Source organism: Euleptes europaea, chromosome 6, assembly GCF_029931775.1.
Source record: "Euleptes europaea isolate rEulEur1 chromosome 6, rEulEur1.hap1, whole genome shotgun sequence".
Taxonomy (NCBI): Eukaryota; Metazoa; Chordata; class Lepidosauria; order Squamata; family Sphaerodactylidae; genus Euleptes; species Euleptes europaea.
In genome coordinates this window covers 50,643,758-50,661,852 of record NC_079317.1, presented here as the reverse complement: position 1 = coordinate 50,661,852, position 18,095 = coordinate 50,643,758, and the positions used below count along the sequence as shown (strand labels likewise).

At 43.3% G+C, this 18,095-nt stretch overlaps 1 protein-coding gene across 1 annotated transcript; it reads right to left on the bottom strand.

The window, feature by feature from the left end:
• Positions 1-1,551: 1,551 nt before the first annotated feature.
• On the bottom strand, positions 1,552-16,288 carry DLL4 (delta like canonical Notch ligand 4). Its single transcript, XM_056851877.1, has 11 exons — positions 16,232-16,288; positions 15,824-16,087; positions 15,218-15,275; positions 12,821-13,090; positions 10,547-10,607; positions 10,302-10,432; positions 7,830-7,999; positions 6,212-6,431; positions 4,556-5,261; positions 2,624-2,732; positions 1,552-1,878 (listed from the first exon to the last, which is right to left on the bottom strand). Exons 1-11 carry the CDS (start codon positions 16,286-16,288, stop codon positions 1,873-1,875), a joined length of 2,052 nt encoding a protein of 683 aa, XP_056707855.1. The 3' UTR covers positions 1,552-1,872.
• Positions 16,289-18,095: the final 1,807 nt, after the last annotated feature.

The following is an 18,095-nucleotide window of genomic DNA, read 5'->3' as shown; positions in this document are numbered from 1 at the left end:
TAAATATAACAAGATCATGAAGGCCAGATGATATAACGATTAACCACACTAAACTTTGTAGTAGCAGGAACATGTTTTCATTATTTGAAAAAAAAAATAAAATTCAAACTTTGTCATCACATTAAAACATTGCATGAGAAGTAATAAACATATTTACACTTCTGTTTTTGATTATAAATATACATTATATACAAAATAATGTTACAAAATGTAGAAAGTTCAGTGCTTCTGATTTTCTTTAAATTACTGAAATACTAGACTTCAAAATAAGCTACAAACAGACACTAATATAAACCATATTATTGATTTCTGAAGGTCATCTTCATAATGGCCAGAACAGAAGGTCAGTAGTGAACATTCCAAGCAAGATTTCCTTGCACAATTCAAGACTGTAGGCGGACTAATCTAACACTGAGATTTACAAGGTCAGGAACTCTTCCACCACAGAAAGCACAATCACAGCTTCCTTGAATGAGAATTCGCTTCCTCTCTCTGCTTCCGCCATGTTCTCTTTCCCACAGTATTTGTTTATCACTACAAACATCACAGCGCTTCCTATCTGAAATGTCTATTATTATTGCTGTAAATGTATACGTTAGTCTGTGTGAACTGCTCCTTTGGACTCAAAGATTTAACCTTATCCCTTTCCTTGCAGCAACGTGAATGAAAAAGCAGGGCAGACCAAAAGAGTTAAGATTTGCCCCATGGTATGTTGCTCCAGAAGTCACCTTAATTGCTGTATTTCTGTTAAACATTTGCGGAAAGGGTTGTGAATTGTAGATAGCGAGTGGTGGTGGTAATGGTTCTGCAGCAGGGCCAGAGCTAGTAACTGCTTCCCTGCCTGTGACAACAAGACAGTTTGGACTTCGAGATTAGGTGTGATTGAAGCAGATTCAGATATCTAACACAAAATCCAAATTCCTTCCCAATTTGTATGATGGAAAAGAAACACACTTCTGTTTATGGTGACTAGCAGTGCAAAGGGTGTGAATACAGCTGATTGCTTTTCTACGCACTTGTAAGGCTTTCAGCGAGCACTGGGATTAAGTATCCTCATGTCAAGGAGAAGGAGGCACATTCATTTTCATTTCATGGATGTGGCTGCGGTTGAGAATAAGGACCAAATCCCTAATTTTACTGCTTGGTTCACTGAAGCATTGTCATATGAGATAAAATGTCACTTCTAGATCCATCATCCTATCTGCTCTCACATTGCCTGGATTACATGAAAGGGCAAAAGGGATGTAAAACAGATGAGCAAGAGGAGGTTTATACCCTGGCCAATACTGCTTGGGTTCTGTAAAAAGGTTGTAGGGAGGTTTGTCTTTATTTGGGCTCTCTAGATTCTCAGACAAGCTTTAGGCACTTTTTCAAATCCAGAAGAAACAGTGAGTTAATTTAATTTGTATCCATTATCTGCATAGCAACATTTGCTTCTTTATTAATTCATTCTTCTCAAGATATTGTTGGTACACATCTGTGATGACTGAGTGCCTTTTGCACCTACTGGCATGTCCCAAGACTGAATTTCCAGAAACTCTCATTAACAGTTCATGAGCAACTGGCAGCAATGTAATTTCAAAGGCTAGTAAAAGATGTCATTTCTGTTTGTCTCCTCCTTGTTGTCAGTTACATTCCTTGTATGAGACTTCAAAACAAGGGAAAAGGGAACAAAAAGCTCTGTTGCATCTTTTAATAAATTCACTGTCCAGTTCACCCACTTCCATCCTTTCCGTCTCCCCCTGAGAGCAGCAAATTGCATATAGTTAAAAAATCCAAGTCCAATCCAATTCTGAATTGTAAACAATGTAGTGGGAGCATCCACCTTGTGGCATCTCCGAGTCTGAGGTGCAAACAGAACTGCCTTCATTCTTATACCTGTCCATAAAAAAAAAAGAGAGAGAAACAGGAAGTTGAATGCAGCCAAGAATTTCCTTGGACAGAAGTTAGTTCTACCTGCAGAGTATGACTTTCTTGCCTCCCCCATCAGCATCCTAAAATATCCTCCCAGCACAGCTTCTGGAGGACAGGAAACCCCAGAAACACAGTGGGGGGGGGGGAAGCTGAAGGTCTTCCATGGGAGAGGGGGAATTGGCAACCTCCCCCTTCCATTTCTGGAAATTCTCCAATAGATCCAGCTCAGAGAATACAGAAACTCATCATAGGTAGTCCGATGTATATTTTAAGTAAAACAAGGGAAATTTAGACTAAGTACCTCCAATTCAATCCCTAACTTAAGTAGCAGGCTCTGTGGTAAGCATTTTAAACCTTTTTCTTCAGTACCTATGAGAGAGTTTATGGATTATTATCTGGATTAATTTGATTCTATTTTCTATGTTTAGCATGTTCAAATATCAGTATCTTTTCTTTGGTACTGAGCCCCTTAAACAAAGAAGGACAGATATTTATTTTATTGATTTCTTTGTTTTCCATATTTAGTTCCTTCGCTTGCATGGTCTGAAGTAGCACTAAGAAAAGTACCGTGCTCCACCTGCCAATATTTAGCCATGTATGCAAATGCTACTTGAAACTGCATTGCTGTTTTCAGTTTTCCATTATAAAAAATTAGATAACTCTTCTCTGTATGTACTACATACATAGTCTATATACATGAATGACATACCTCTGTGGCTATAACACACTCATTTCGCTCCTCTGTTATCACAAAGACAGATTGGTACATGGAATCCCTTGGAGAGCATATTGCTGATATTCTGCATTCTGGCTTTTCACTGTAGGAAAATATACAAACACCATAAAAACTTTGAACAAAATATTCCAGTTTCATATGTCAGAAAAAAGGATCTTAAACTTATAGCACAGCTGGTATAGAAGGGTCCTGTATGATTGCAGATATATAAAAACAAGCTGGGGGCCATTGAGGAACTGTGGGGAGAAGGCACAGTTTGGAAATCCCAGCACACACCCCAAAACACCCCCTCCCGTATTCTTACAGGGACTTGATTTCCTTCTCCCTCTTTTTTCATGTAATTGATTCCCAGCTGCTCTGAACGTTCCATTCTATTTGAGCCCATTTAGTCCTCAGGCTGTTTTTCAGGGTTTTATCCTTTTCTATTTGGTTCAATTTTTTAAAAATCATGTTTTGTCTGCCAACTTGAGGAGCCACCCAAAAAAGCGGAGACCTCTGCCTTTACTGTGGCCTTGTTGTGTAGCTTTCATTATCAACACAGAGGCTGGCCAATTTACTATTAGATTACAAATAAGGATGCCAGTTCAGGGGTTCATTTACACTCTAGCAAGACTAAGAAGTATAACCAGGCTGGACTATAAGATCATGAGAGCTATTGGAAGCCAATCCCATCCTGCAACAAAATAAAACAGCTGTAATCTGGATCGTGTGACAGCAGTCGAAACCTGCCCTTTCCTTGTACAGGAGAGTTACCAGGAACGAGTTGTTTTACCTCCCCCCCCCCCGCCCCCGTTCCTGAATGCACTCCTTTACTTTTCCCCACTCCTATAAAAGGTGCTGCGCTAAGAAACAATATTATAGTGGAGGAAAAATCACTCAGCGCTGCTGGCATAGAACAGTTTGTCCTCCACTAACATGGGAAAATTTGGTTTGAGCCCAGAAGGTACAGAGATTAATTGCACTAGCACCCCACTGAGGGGTCCCTGCCACAGAGACCCTCCTCCCTTTACATACACAGAGTCCGTCAATGGGATTAGCAAGCACTTCACTAGTTATTAATATTTATCTGTTTTACAGAACTTCTATGGTAAAATGCCAAGCATTTAAAAATATTTATCTTGTTTATTCTCCCCACAATCCCATGAGTTATAATATTATTCACATTTCAGAAAGGGGATAATGCGATTGAGAGATTTTCTCAGGACCATGAATTCAAATGTGCCATTTAAAGAGCTTCTCAGCTTTTCTCCTTCTGTTGGCACACGTGTGTGTAAAACCAAAAGGCATGTCTCAATATGTGAGCATCACATTTTTGATATGTGAAAAACCGAAATATAGCTTTATATGCTTTTGTAGCATGTTGCTAAATTTGATGATAGCTATGCAAAAGGGTTGGTATACATATTTCACCTTTTTTGTGCTTTAAAATACATGTCTGATTTCACCTTAAATCAACTGATGCCTTAGAACCCTTGGTCAACTTTGTTCCAATATTGCATGCAAGGCCCAAAGGAAGGTGTCATGTTGAAGGCTGGGGATAAAGGTGGGTTTCAGATCTGAAAATGTTGAGGTCTACTGGTTGAGTTCTACTGATATAGATGTCTATAATGTGATTATCTACCTTCTCAATGAAACAAATTAGTTCCTAGCTCCATTTTTTGTTTTTGCTATTCTAATTAGGAAAGTAAATTACTTCCAGAACTTGACTCATGATGGAAGTCCACAATACAAAACGGTAGAAATTAGAGATTTTCCATCTACTTGCACACTAATGATCAAACCTGTTTCTAATTTATTCTCTATTCAGATTCCTAGCACTCACACACAACCTTCCTTGTTCACCTTGTGCAGGTGAATACTGGAACACAGGCATACTAAACGAACAGGAAAAAACTGAATTCATACCTGTGTAACCAGAAGGGTGATTTCTCTCCTATACACTTTTCACTTTTATGGTATTTATCTTCCTGAGCTCCTCTGCTTGTCAGTTCCTTTACCAGGTTATAATCCAATGTGTGATTCTTAGGTTTGTAGTTTGATTTCTCCAGTACACAGTCTACTTCAAGGTCTTTGTTTTTATTTGTGTTTTTAAGCTGAGAAGCTGGGATGAGATTTTCCTTCTGGAAGTCTGACAAGTTGTTCATTGTTTCTGAACTCTGCTCTGGGTGCCTCTGCATCTGCCGGATAACTATAGCTATCATGCAACACAATATGAGAAGAGCAACTAGCCCGACTCCCATGGATATAGCCATCCAAGGAACTGGTTTGGGAAGCTCTGTATTATTCTGCGGAACTTCACAATGAGTGCCCATGAAGTCAAGAGGGCAGTGGCAGGCAAAACTTGTAGCATAAAGCCCAAAATAGCACGTTCCCCCATTCTGGCATGGCCCAGAGGTACACCCATCTCTAGTTCTGATATCACAGTTCCTGCCAGTGTAACCTGGCATGCAAGTACATGTGTAATCATGTGTAGCCACAAGGTCATGACAAGTTCCTCCGTTGGAACATGGATTTCTGGAACACTTGCTGACGTTTATCTCGCATTTCTGTCCATAGAATCCAGGGCGGCAGCGACACACACGCATCAGGCCCAAAAGAAAGCACTGTCCACCTGTATAGAAAAAAACACAGTAAAAAGCTTTAAAATCAAGATACTGAGTAATGTCCTGGTTAATTACTAGTTCAGTTAGTACTTTGATGTATACCATAATGAGCACAGAAATCTCTGCCCTTGGAACTTATACTACATGAGTACTACTGGCAGGAAACAGGTAAAAGAAGGGGGCCATGAAAACTGTTGAAGAGTGAAAATTGTCACTAAAAGCCAAGTTCTATTGGGCTGCTGCACCTGCTGCACTAAGCCCCCATCCCATTGTTCTGAGAGCTGGTCCTGCCCCTGCATAGGTAAAGTAAGAAAAGCTCTCGTGTGCTACAGGAATATTGCAAAGGAACCTCTTGAGGGAAAGAGAGTAGACCAGAAGCCTGTGCTTAGGCACCAGCAACTATGGGAAAAATAGGATCAGACTACTTATGAGAAACAGGTAGGTTTCTGTATTTTAAAGAAAAATAGTTTCATAATTACTTTAATTTACAAAAATATTCCATTAAATAAATGGCGGTGCCTCAGTAAGACTACATCCTTCTTTTTTATCCTTGATCACTCTGTCCCTTCAGGTATCATCTACTATAAGTCATATTTTGTTGTCATATATGCATGCAAACAGCATTTCAAGCCACTTCCACAATCCCCCACCCCATAAGTAAACAAGAAGTTTGTAGAAGGTAATTTTGGGTTAAAAAATCATTGTACCGTAAAGGGTTAGCAGCTTCTCTTAATCTCAACTTCTTCCATTCATTCAGTCTGCCAGACTGATTTGTGTGTTTCATTCCTTCAGTCTGCCAGAATGATTTGTGTGTTTTTAAAAAATGGAGCCCAGGAGAAGATGCTCAGTATACATTATTCTAGTAGTGGAAAACTGACAGATCTAACCTACTAATTAGATTAAAGTTGCTTCCATTATTATCTTTAAAATGTGAAATCCTTCTAGTGTAAGGACATACCATTAGCACAAGGATTATTAGTACATCTGTCTTCTTTTTTTTCACAGTTGGATCCTGTAAAACCCATAGGGCAAAGGCAAGCATAGCTGGTTCCTTTTTCTTTTTCCAGGCATGTGCCACCATTAAAACATGGAGAGTCAGCACAAGTCAAGGCGCTATGTTCACAGTTAACACCATCATATCCTGGGGAACATGTACATTTGTAATCATTTCCCAAATCCTGCAGGAAAAAAACCAAGCACAAGACATTTCAAATTTAGACCCATAGAACTGCAGGCACTTTGAAGAAGCAAGTCAGCTCTGTATTCTTTTCTGCTTCTCCTGTTAACATGAAATACTGTGGTTTCTTCAAAGAGGACCCAAAACAGCTTGAGCTGTTACACTGATGGGGACTGAGGAAGCAGCTAATCAAATATACTATTTAATCACTGAATGTTGAATATTTATTTTACTTGCTTCATTTATACCCCACCTTTCTCCTCGCTGGGGACCCAAAGAGGCTTACATCGTTCTCCTCTTCTCCATTTTATCATCACAACAACCCTGGGAGCGAGGTTGGGCTGAGAGTATGTGATTGACCCAGGGGTCACCCAGCAAGCTTCCATGGCAGAGTCAGGATTCACATCTGCCACGGGAGATTGCTGGGTGACGCTGGTGATCACGAATTACCTGTTTGTCTTCGGAGTTGTTATTTTTGGCTAGGAGTAAGTTTCATTATACCAAATAAGGGCTATTATTGAATACTGTGCTCAGAACATAATTAAATTGTCTTGCAGGTAAAGAAAAATAAACCAACATAATGATTAAGCGATGATACTCAAAAGAGATCATACTACCAATATACTACATATTTATTACTGGACAAACACTGGAAGTGCCACTGCGCTAAGTTTATACTTGACTAGCTGTCGCTGCATAATTAAATCATAATTCATTACTACCGTGTATCCTAGGGAACCAGCACTGAAGAGACAGTACAAGTGATACCTAATTTAATTACATCTTTCCTCTCCAACAGAAATGCTGAATGATGTTCTTTTCAAGTGCTGGAACTAGGTCATTAACCTTTTGTGGAGTTGTGCATGTACACACTATCAAAATGAAACAGGTAAGGCTGAGAATGCCATTGGAGAAGATACCATCTGGACTAAAAAGTATAAGATGACAGCAGTGCATATGAAAACTACTGACATTACACTAATAGAATTAGAGAACACCTTTATATAACAGCATTTCATTCCTACTATGCAGGACAAGTCCATTATCAAAATAAGGCCTATGGGGTGTATGTGTGTTCATGCTTTGGGTATTTCAAGGAATCTCTAAAATACAGCATGAGAGGGTATCACCATCTCTGAATCAGCTTGTAACTGTATTATCCACATAGAGGGTGGCCTTACTTTTTCACTAATACTACAATGCCTCCAAGATACTACCTACTACTGGATGACCTTAGGTAAATGACTATTCCTTACTGTAACCTACTTTGCATGGTTTTTGCAAGGTAAAGTGTGATAATCTTGTCCAGGTTGCCCTAAGCTCTTCAGGAGAAAGACAGGGCATGAATAAAATATTCCCCTTTTCACAAATCAATCTCCAATATAAAATTAGTCCTCACCGTGCAGGTTCCTCCATTCTTGCAGGGGTTACTGTCACATTCGCTGATATTCCGTTCACAGTCAATGCCAGTGAAACCTTCTTTGCAGTAACATGTATAACTACCTTGGCCAGTGTTCATGCAAGTGGCTCCATTTTTGCAGGGTTTATGATGAGTGCAGTAGTTCAGATCTATAAGGACACAAAAGCACACAAGAAGCGGGGGGGAACCTCCAGTCAATGAGATATTTATGTTTCAACAAATGGCAGCACAACAGATGAGGCACCACAAACAACGAGAGTTTGGACAAAACACCTTTAATTTATTGTCAATAGAAACACTGAAAACTGCTTAACTTGGGTTTAGAAGTAAAAGGACTAGGATAAGGGCCTGATCAGAGGACTACTCTGCATGCCTAAAGTAAACAAACTTGTGTAAGGGGTGTGTGAGGTCAGTTCTTTAACCTTCTTCCACAGAAAGGTTCTCAGTTTTTACTGGAATGAGCAAAGTTGAAAGCTTTCCTCTGTGTAATGAAGACACAGCACAGAGGCAGTTCAGCCAATGGCCCCTCACACTTGTCACAGGTCAAGAGGATGGCATATCAAAGTGACAGGAAAAGAGATGGCCTTGGGTGTGCTTTAGAATTACCTCAAATGAACAGCTCATGAAAAATAAAAGTTATCACCTTTCAGAGTCACCAAAACAACCAAGGAAGGATGGCATGCTCTTAATATGTACAATGCATTGATTGTAGGGGTCAGTCAGCATTTTACCTACTAGTCCTATCAAAATATACGCCCCCTCCCATTACAAGGGGATCAGTGGAAGTCCTTAGTGACTGTTTGTGTTTGGTTGATGGCTTTAGAGCCCACCATCAGAATGTCTAAGCCCTGAACTCTGAGAGGCTGGACAAGCCTTTAACTGTATTAGTGCATTAGGAGCCCCCACTCTCATTAGTACGTGCCTAAACCTATTAGCAATAATGCGATTGAACTAAGCATTTGAGAGGAGTGTAAGTCTGTACAGCAGATATCTTATGAAAAAGCTCATGCAACAACACTGAGTATCAACAGCACACTGTTTGGACTGGATACTGCTAATCCATTCTGCTAATGGTGATAGAAAGAAGGTGCTGCTGTTAGCAGAACAGGTGTGTGCGACCCAACATTTTGTCTTGACAAAGTATCTGCCAGGTATTTGTTTAACTCTGTGATGCTTTAACGAAAGAAACTAAACCAGCATCCTATATTGTCTTGTGCTTTATGAATTAAATTTCTATTTTTTAACACTTGCATAAATAGCTGCAGATTGCTTAAACAAAGGTTTGGGGTCATTTTTAAATGAAGGATTGCAGTTAATCAGACCAGTTGACAGAATAAATATAGCTAACATAAGTAGACAGGTTATACGCATGGTTAATAAAGAACCAAATGCAGACAAAACAGAATATTTTTTACTGCTTATGTGGACATATAATTCTTAATTAGGCTATAACTGTCTCCATAAGGATTACATAGCATCAAAACCATTTTAAAACTCTGTTTTAAATGTATCTATATGACTTTGGAGATTTATAGTTATACAGCTGAGTCCAGTTTGGAAGTTAAGTAACCTGCAAAGTCAAAAGTGTCCCTTAAAACATAACCTGGAGATTTAATTTATTTTAAACTCTGCATTTGTCCAAGTTACAGGTGGCATATGTCCAAGTGACACCAGCATCCCAAAGGTATGCCAGAGCTGTGTTAATTTAGACATTATCCTGCTGTAGACACAGGTGAAACTGGGGGGTAATGTGGGCAAAACAGGTCTTAGTCATCTTTCTAAGCCTGTCCTGCCACAACCAATTGCACCATTGTCACACATCCAGGTGGCCTTGGGACACTGGCCATGTCAGGTGGGGCTGATCGGCTGCATCACGGCTGACTATCACGCTCACCCTAGCTTGGGACTCTGGTGTGGTCCCTGGCCTGTTCCAACAGACATTTCTGGCCACTTCTATTGCATTGCAATTCCATAGGATGTCAACTTGGGCCACCAGCAAAGCAACAACACCACAAAAGCAGCAGTTGGCCAACATCACCAGTATCTTAGGATGGGGCTATTCGTCATGGATAGAAATAAGAAAGGTCTGAAATATATTTTTATGGAAAATGTTCAGAAAACAACCTCAATGAATTCTCTTGATACATAGCTGACTGTACGGGCTCTTAGTATGGAACAAATGACAAACTGAAAGCTGAATATGTCAATCCATTTTGAAGAAGATAGATATTTTGGAAAGTTCCTGCAGGCTTTCATCTAATTATTGTTAGTATGACTAAGGGAGGAGAAACTTTGAAATTTGGTTCCAAAAGTAACATTAATCCAGGAGAACCTGCAAACTCTATAATTCAGACTTTTTGACAGTAGCAACATTTAGAACACAATGATTTAAAAAGAGGGGGAAAATTGAATTGATATTAATCCATTCTTGCCATAACAACATCAACTAACCTTGGTCACAGAAGAGGCCTCCCCAGCCTTCATCACATATGCACTCCCCTGGTTTCTTACAGGTCCCATGGCGGCAACCTGCATGAGGAACACATTCATCACAATAACGGCCTCGCCAACCACTGCGACAGCTGGAAGAAAATTAATCGAAAATTAACGGAAACCAAATGTTATAAGACTTTAATAATGGGCGCAGGAACAGGGGGGGGGTTTTACATAAAAGGTGAGATACAGTGTCTACTCACATGCACTCTTCTGGATTTCTGCAAAATCCATTTTTCTCTGTACACCCAGCTAAACAGATAGCTGTAAAAAAAAAAAAAGAAAGTTCAGTTACAATTTAAAATTTAGATTTTTCGAACTCACTTGAATATATTTCTAAACACTTGTCACATTTAAATCATGCCTTTCCTGCAATAATCTTGAGCCCCCCACCCCCACAGTTTATCTTCAAAACAACTCTGAGTTATGTTAGGGTGGGAAGGAGGAAACTGGCCCTGAGTTAATGCTGGCAAAGAGTAACTGGCCCTGGATCACCCATATAAATGCCAGTTTGTAACTTGGATATTTTGTGGCAACCCCCCTTGAGTTCTGTTCTAAAGATATTCATATGTCACGGATAGAATCATGCTAATCAATGTAAAGTGTGCAAACATACCAGTTTTACATAAAGTTGTACGACCAAGATATATGTACTGTTTTTAAAGGATATAGAGGAAGGCCTCAACACTGCCATTGTATGTAAATATAGATTTCCTTTAGGCCAGAATTGGATTTGTTTTCACAACAAATATAGGTTTGGTTCTCTCAGATGAAGGAGGTGGGGGGAGGAAAATGTGTTTGTATTTTTAACTCTCCTACAGCTGCACTGCCTTCAGTTTTATTAGGTTTGGTGGCAACAGTGGTATATATGCACAATGTTTAGCAATGGTATAAGCTCTGAACTTCGCAGTATGTATACACTAGGTTAGTTAAAATGCCAGTGACAGGGATACAACAGGGTTTTTTCCTTCAGTACTTCTAAGAAGCCCTTAGTGGCGGTTGCAGGTGGCTATGTAGTCAATGTGCTGAGGGTGAAAGCTTGAAAATTACTGCTTTCTTTAAAGTAGAAGTAGTAAAGCAGAAGGAATTAGAAGAATAATTTATGACAGGGCCACACACACACACACACCTTCCCTACAAACCCTGTTATTCCTAGAGAATAGGGCACGGACAAATAGGGCTTTCCATCCTGTGGTTTTCATGGCTATAGACCACCCCCCACCCCATAAGTTTACAGAGTGGCATTTGTTTTAGTGATCTGGGTAGAGAAAGGGGAAGGGACTGTAGCCAGGAAACCGCCTGTAGCCAGTAGGAAGGCACACCTGTTGCCACCATATGCACGATCTGAAGCAGCTCCTGTGACTATAACTAAAAATTTTGAAAAACATTTGAACATGGATCCAAAAAATTGCTAATTTGCAGTGTGGACATAGGAAATGGTGGCAAAGCCTTCCAAATGACATTTTGAGAGTGAGCTGTGTAGAACTAAGAAGCGCTTCACATATTACTTTTCCTGCTCTGAGTGCCATACTTCCGAGTACTTATACCAAAGAATAAGTACACTGTAATGCAGATAATTACGTTCTGAGACCAAAAAAAGCGCATATTCCCCATGAAAGAGAAACTCGGGGAGGGTGTCTGCAACATGTCAGTTTTGGATAAGCTAGGCAAATTCTCCCCTCACCCAATTCCCCAGCAGGCATGAAGGTGTTGACACCAATGGCGGCGGGAGGGCGGGGTGACACTTCTGGTTCTCAGCAAGCCAATGCAAAGAATGAAAGAAAAGCCACCCCAGAGCTTTTGCCCTGTAAATGAAACTCGGAGCTGCTATTGCCTTACGCCCGCCCTGCCAGTCCATCTGCCCTTCAATTCTGTCGTGCACCCATGCAAAATAGCTCGCAAAAAAGAAGGGGCTGTGGTTCAGTGGTAGAGCATCACCTTGGAACGCAGAAGGTCCCAGGTTCCATCCCCGGCATCTCCAGTTCAAGGGACTAGGCAAGCAGGTGATGGGAAAGAGCCCTGCCGGAGACCCTGGAGAGACGCTGCCAGTCTGAGTAGACAATGCTGACTTGGATGGACCGAGGTCCGGATTCAGTGATAAGGCAGCTTCTTGTGTTCATGCGTTCACACATGCAAACTCCACACACACACGCCCCGAAGGGAGCGCTGACTCTGGAAAGCTGGTTCCCCCAAAAGTTGTGGGTTCCTTAAGTGGACTCTACCTGCAGAGCAACCGGGCTACCCTCGGCGTCAGAAAGCCCCTCCCGCGCTCGCCACCGAGCCTCAAGCACCAGCAGCCTGGCCCCAGGCGCCGCTTGTGGCCTGCAATGGAGGCCCTCGGCCAGCAGGGGGAGCTGCCGCCTTTAGCCGCCGCGCCGCCTCCCCGCCACCAGCCCGTGGCCCGCCTTCTGCTCTGCTGCCCGTCCGCGCGCCGCCGCCGCTCCAAGCCCCGGGCCGGGGGGGCCCCCCGCGCTCACCTTCGGTGCAGTAGTTCCCGGTCCAGCCCGCCATGCAGGCCACGCGGCCGTCCGCCTCGCACAGGTAGTGGCCGAAGTGGTCGTCGCGGCCCCTGCAGAGGCGGGAGCAGTTGTCGCCGTAGTAATGCTCGTTGCACACCACGCGGTAGGAGAAGCTCAGCCGGGCCCCCGCGCTGCTCTGCTCCTCCTGCCACCACGCCTCGCCCACCGCCAGCGACCGCTGGATCGCCAGCTTGCCGATGAGCCATTTCTGGGCGGGCGGCTCGGGACCTGCGGCGGGAAGAGGCGCTCGGTGAGCGGGGGAAGGAGCCATCCTGCGCTGTTGGAGGGGGAGGCAGAAAGCGGCGGGATGCTGCCACAACACGTGCACCCCAGGTGGTGGCCTGCAGCAGCCTAAAAGCACCGGCCATTCTTCCCCAGAAATTAATTCGTGCTGCTGGATCTGTTTTCCTGTTATGAGAACATAGTAAAGGCCCTGCTGGATCAGACCCAGGCCCATCAAGTCCAGCGGTCGGTGGCCAACCAGGTGCCTCTAGGAAGCCCCCAAACAAGACAGCAGCAGCAGCACCATCCTGCCTGTGTGCCACAGCACCTAAGATAATAGGCAGGCTGCTCTGATACTAGAGGGAATAGGTATGCAGCATGACTAGTAGCCATTCTAACTAACAGCCATGAATAGCCCTCTCCTCCATGAACGTGTCCACTCCCCTCTTAAAGCCTTCCAAGTTGGCAGCCATCACCCCATCCTGAGGCAGGGAGTTCCACAATTTATGAGGCAAGGAATATGTGACGTAATAACAAAGGCAAGTGCCCCTGAGTTTGGGCAGTGCCATTTATTGCATCTTGAAAGGCAGACCCTGAAGACTTCCAGGCAGACCAGACCCAGCGACTCTCGTTAGAGAAAAAGCGCTTGTGGCCTCCAAGTCAGCCCCTCTCTATCTAGTTCATGCCGCCCTTAACTTTCTGAGAGTCCCCATGTTACCACTGCACTCCTGTGTCAGTTCCCCAAACACCATCTTCCACATATGATGCAGTATTTTTCACAGCGGCTCCTGCACCCTCACAGGTTGGTAGCCAGTTTTACCCCCCCAAAAAAATGTTATAGGGCTTCCATGTCTTTAGGAGCTGAGTAACAAGCTACAACTCAACAGATTAACATTTTCTTATCACTACCTCCTCTGTGCAGACACCACTTGTTGAATTTATTCCTCGCTGGCAGACACAAGACAGTAACTCTGAGTCACAGGTCACTCCTTGATATATTTGTACTTGCACTGTACAACTAGCCATGCTTTTTTTTATCAATGCACCTTTGCTGCTCACAATGCAGGCAATCCCCACACAACATGCCATCTCATTTTACTGCGCCTAATGCTACTACACACTATACCCTTATTAAAACCATTCTCCTATTACACTCCTGCACGAGCTACCTCTCCCCAGTGATAACAAATAACAGTAACCAGCAACAATGCTCCAGTGCATACAAATGCAGGAGTACCATCTATCAGCCATGCCTTCAGTAAAAAAAAAAAAAGCTTTGTTCCATTTGATTGGTGGCATTAACAGAGTTTGAAGACTTAACAGAGTAACTAATGCAAATGATTTCCAAGTAAAGAGAATCAACTAGGCTGCCAATGGCCATTGTGGCAGAGCTTTGCCATTGTATTTGAATTGTCATTAAATAGTTTGTCATCGAAGATTAATTGCAGATGAATGCAATCCATGTAGTGTTGATTAAAACAGTAATCAGCTAAAAATGTTGATTAAAATATTAATCAGCCTGTAGTATGTGGAGACAACTAGGTATGCCTGAAGCTAAGTCATTTGTTTGGAGAAACCAGGAAGAAATTGTACTGTACTACATAATTTTTCTATGGGCTTCAGAATCAATTATTGTTAACCATGCTCCTGAAAAGTTTTGCAGAAATCTTTTCAAAGTAAGAACTGTTGTACTGTTGAAATATCCTTTTCCTCTGTGTCAGAAAAACATCCCAAAGCCATTATTCCTTTTCCAAAGGGCGGAATTTGAAAAAGGTGTAAAATACAGGAAAAGGCAGTCAGGACTTTTTGGCAGCCTTGTAGTTTTCTCACCAAAGAGCTCCTTTCTTTCCCACGCCAAAAATAAACGGGAGGAAACGCAATTGTGTGGAGATTAAGTAGGGGACAAAAATCAAAGCAAAATTGATGTAGGGAATGGCTCTGGCTTGCAAACTAAAGCAAGTAGTGGAAAGAGATTCTAAACATCTGCATGACGGTAAACTTATTTAGCTTTGTGAAAGCTACTTTATCATGATTTTCACTGAATTAACTAGTTGCTTTTAAAGATTAGTTTAAAGGCGAGTTTTGAAAAGCTGTCGCCCCCTAGTGACTACAGAGTGAAACACACATATTCACCTGCTGGAAGGTAACCTTCAGGAGCATGCCAGGCTTCAATGATCAATGAGAAAGTGCCCTGTGAATGAAAAGAAGGAGTGAGAGGAAGGTACAGAATTTAAGACAAGGAGAAAGCTCTTTCGAAAAGTGATCGGAAAGGGGCACGGTCCGCCTTGGAGTTTAAAACAATTGGGTGAAACCAGAAAACCTCTGGCTGGTAGTGCTGGCAGGACGTAGATATACATTTCAATTAATCTAATTGCAGATAGCATTACTTTGTCTGAGTCAATGAAATGGAGCTTCCTCAGGACAGCTTTCATCTCCTGGGAAAACGTTTCTCTTGCTTTTCTGTATTGTGTAGAGGGGGAGTCTCTCTGGCTTTTATTTCCACTTTGAGACGAACACAAATGTCTCCGTTTTACACATATTTACATTTCTGTTCATCTTATGCAATTTCTAAATGCTTTTGCAATGGATGCCTTTCGACTGCAGCAGCTGTTTATATTCAACGAAGTTATGGCCATCAACGTAAGAAAGCTGCGACTCCTAGAGCAGCTGAACCCTTGCCCTTGGCTTTAACCTCCCCCCCCCCGCCCCTTTACAAAGCCGCTGAAGGTGAGATCTCACCAGCCAGGTGAAGTTGAAAGGTAACTTTATGGGGCTGCCGAATCCCTCCGTTTCTTTGACTGCGAAGGAGTTGGTTCCCAGCACGGGGGTGACGACGCTCCCGAAGGTGCAATTCCCCGGGGAGATGACGGTCTGGTAATGCTTCAAGCACACGCGAAAGAAGGTCCTGCAGCCCGCCGCGCACGGCTCTCCGCTGGCCAGCGAGCGCTGCCCGTTCACAAACTCGCGCAGCTCCAGCTGGAAGACGCCGGAGCCGGACGCCCTCTGCACAAAGAGGAGACACACACACACAACAGCCAGGTCACACCTTACCCCAGCTTGGTCCTGCCGCTCGTCGCTGCCCCCCGGTTCCCGCTAGGAGCAAACACACCTGCGGAGAAGCCCCTCCGCCGACGGGCGCGCCGTTACCTGCAGGATCGCCGTTAAGGCAAGCGTCAAGGCCAAGAGCTGCGAGGCTGCCGCCATCCTCCTGCTCCGTTGGCTTAAGGCTCCCAACTCTGCCTGGGATGGACGTTTAGTTCGCTGCCGTAGTCCTCCGGTTGCCCGGGGATGTGCTTTTGGCTGGAGCTGCCGGACGGACGCATTCACTTCGAGCGGCCGGCTCCAAAGATTCCCCAGTCCGAACGGGAAGATATAATAATCCAGGGGGTTGAGACCATCCACTTGAAGGGATTAATCCTGTCCTCGCCCAGGAAACTTTGGCTGCGATCGCCCTTGTAAACTCCCAAGCCGGGTGGAAAGACGCGCAAGGGGGTCTCTTTCGCGCTGGACGGCTCCTCTCCCGGGGCTGGCCGCGCTCGCTCGGTAAATGGGAAACTTGCTTCCCTTCGAGCTGTTTATATAGTTGCCTCTTGTCCTCGCGAGCTCATTATGTCAACTGTCAGTCAGACTGAGGCGGCCCCTCCCCTTTTTCATCATTCTGGAAAAGGAACCAAATGTTGCAGAGAGCCTCAGATCCAGAATTAATACCCTGCTGCTGCTTCTGCACTGACCACCAAGGAGCGGAGCTGCTTATTAACCAGCCAAGCATCTGTTGAGATATTTCCAGCACTCACAACGGAGACGGTCCCCTTGCAAATCAGGCGCTTTGGAGAAGAGAGGAAAGAAGATTTTACAACTCACCAGACAATAGAGACTCAAACAGGCACCCAAAAAGTGTTGTTTTATCATTGTGGTTATTCCACACTAGTCCCACTTTTATCAAGATGATGCATCTTGGGTGATTTCTAAAGACCAACTGCTCAGAGTACTTCTAGCCCTCTCTGCGTAACAAGTGTTACCTGGCTAGTTGATAAGCCAGTAGAAACGAGAAACGAATCTGTCCCTGAGAAACCGAAAGACACCATTGACTTCATGTTGTCCCACCTCTCTAAACATCAGCAACCTGGTTGTTTGCCAAACCACCCAGATTAACATGCTTTAAGTAGGAGACAAGCGTGTGGAAAAAGTCCTTCCCTATCTTAATAACCCTTGTATCTGTTTTAAACTCCAGTAGGTACAGCTCAAAATTTAAGAATGGGAGCAAAAAATTGGCAGGGCATCATGTATTCACATTTGTTCTGTCACCAGACGGAATTAGGTGAACTAAACCAATTCTGGCTAAAGTTGGGAAACTCTGGTCGTAAATAAAGAACACTCTTTGCCTGCAACCCTGTTCAGCTGCAAAATCCCAACTCGATTTAATGGAGCTGGGTGGTGTCCATTATTACTCCGCCTAGGTTTTGCAAAGCAGACCTTAGCAGCTATTCTTGAGCTCATATTGTATCCTGGCCATGGGCTGGTGTGTGCCAGTAAACCCCTTGGCCTGATTGCAATGTGTGCTTATTGTTGGGTCGCGTGTCCCTCATTAAAGCCGAGCACAGAGAAGGCCTTTCATGTGGCTTTTATTTCAGCTTGTTAAGGGGGGGGGGGCGGCAGCGAGAAGCTGGGAGAAGATAAACCTTCAGCTGTATGATAATGAGGTCTTGCCACCTTTATGCCAGCCCCTGTCCAGAAGGTTTATGCTGCCCTTCACCTGGAAAAAGAGCTGAAATAACCAGTTGATACATTATTTTTGAAAAACACTCTCCTTGACAGTAGACTTTTCTTTAGTATATGCGACTAATTCTTGAAGAGACTTTAGGAAATAGCAAGTTTTGATGTGACTGAGAAAACAAAAGTTGTGGATCCCCCCTCCCAATCATCCAAAAGCCAATTTTAGGTTTGTTAATGCGTGAGCACCATAGAAAGAAGCAACTTTTGTGTAGAAGGACAATCCCTACTGCAAATCTTA

What these genes read in the sequence shown, in the direction of transcription:
- DLL4 (XM_056851877.1), bottom strand. Translation starts at nt 16,288, where the DNA reads ATGGCGGCAGCCTCGCAGCTCTTGGCCTTGACGCTTGCCTTAACGGCG. An exon ending in CCTTAACGGCGATCCTGCAG is followed by an intron (nt 16,088 to 16,231) that starts GTAACGGCGCGC and finishes CTCTTTGTGCAG; the next exon opens with AGGGCGTCCGGCTCCGGCGT. An exon ending in TCACCCTTCTGGTTACACAG is followed by an intron (nt 2,733 to 4,555) that starts GTATGAATTCAG and finishes ATTTTCCTACAG; the next exon opens with TGAAAAGCCAGAATGCAGAA.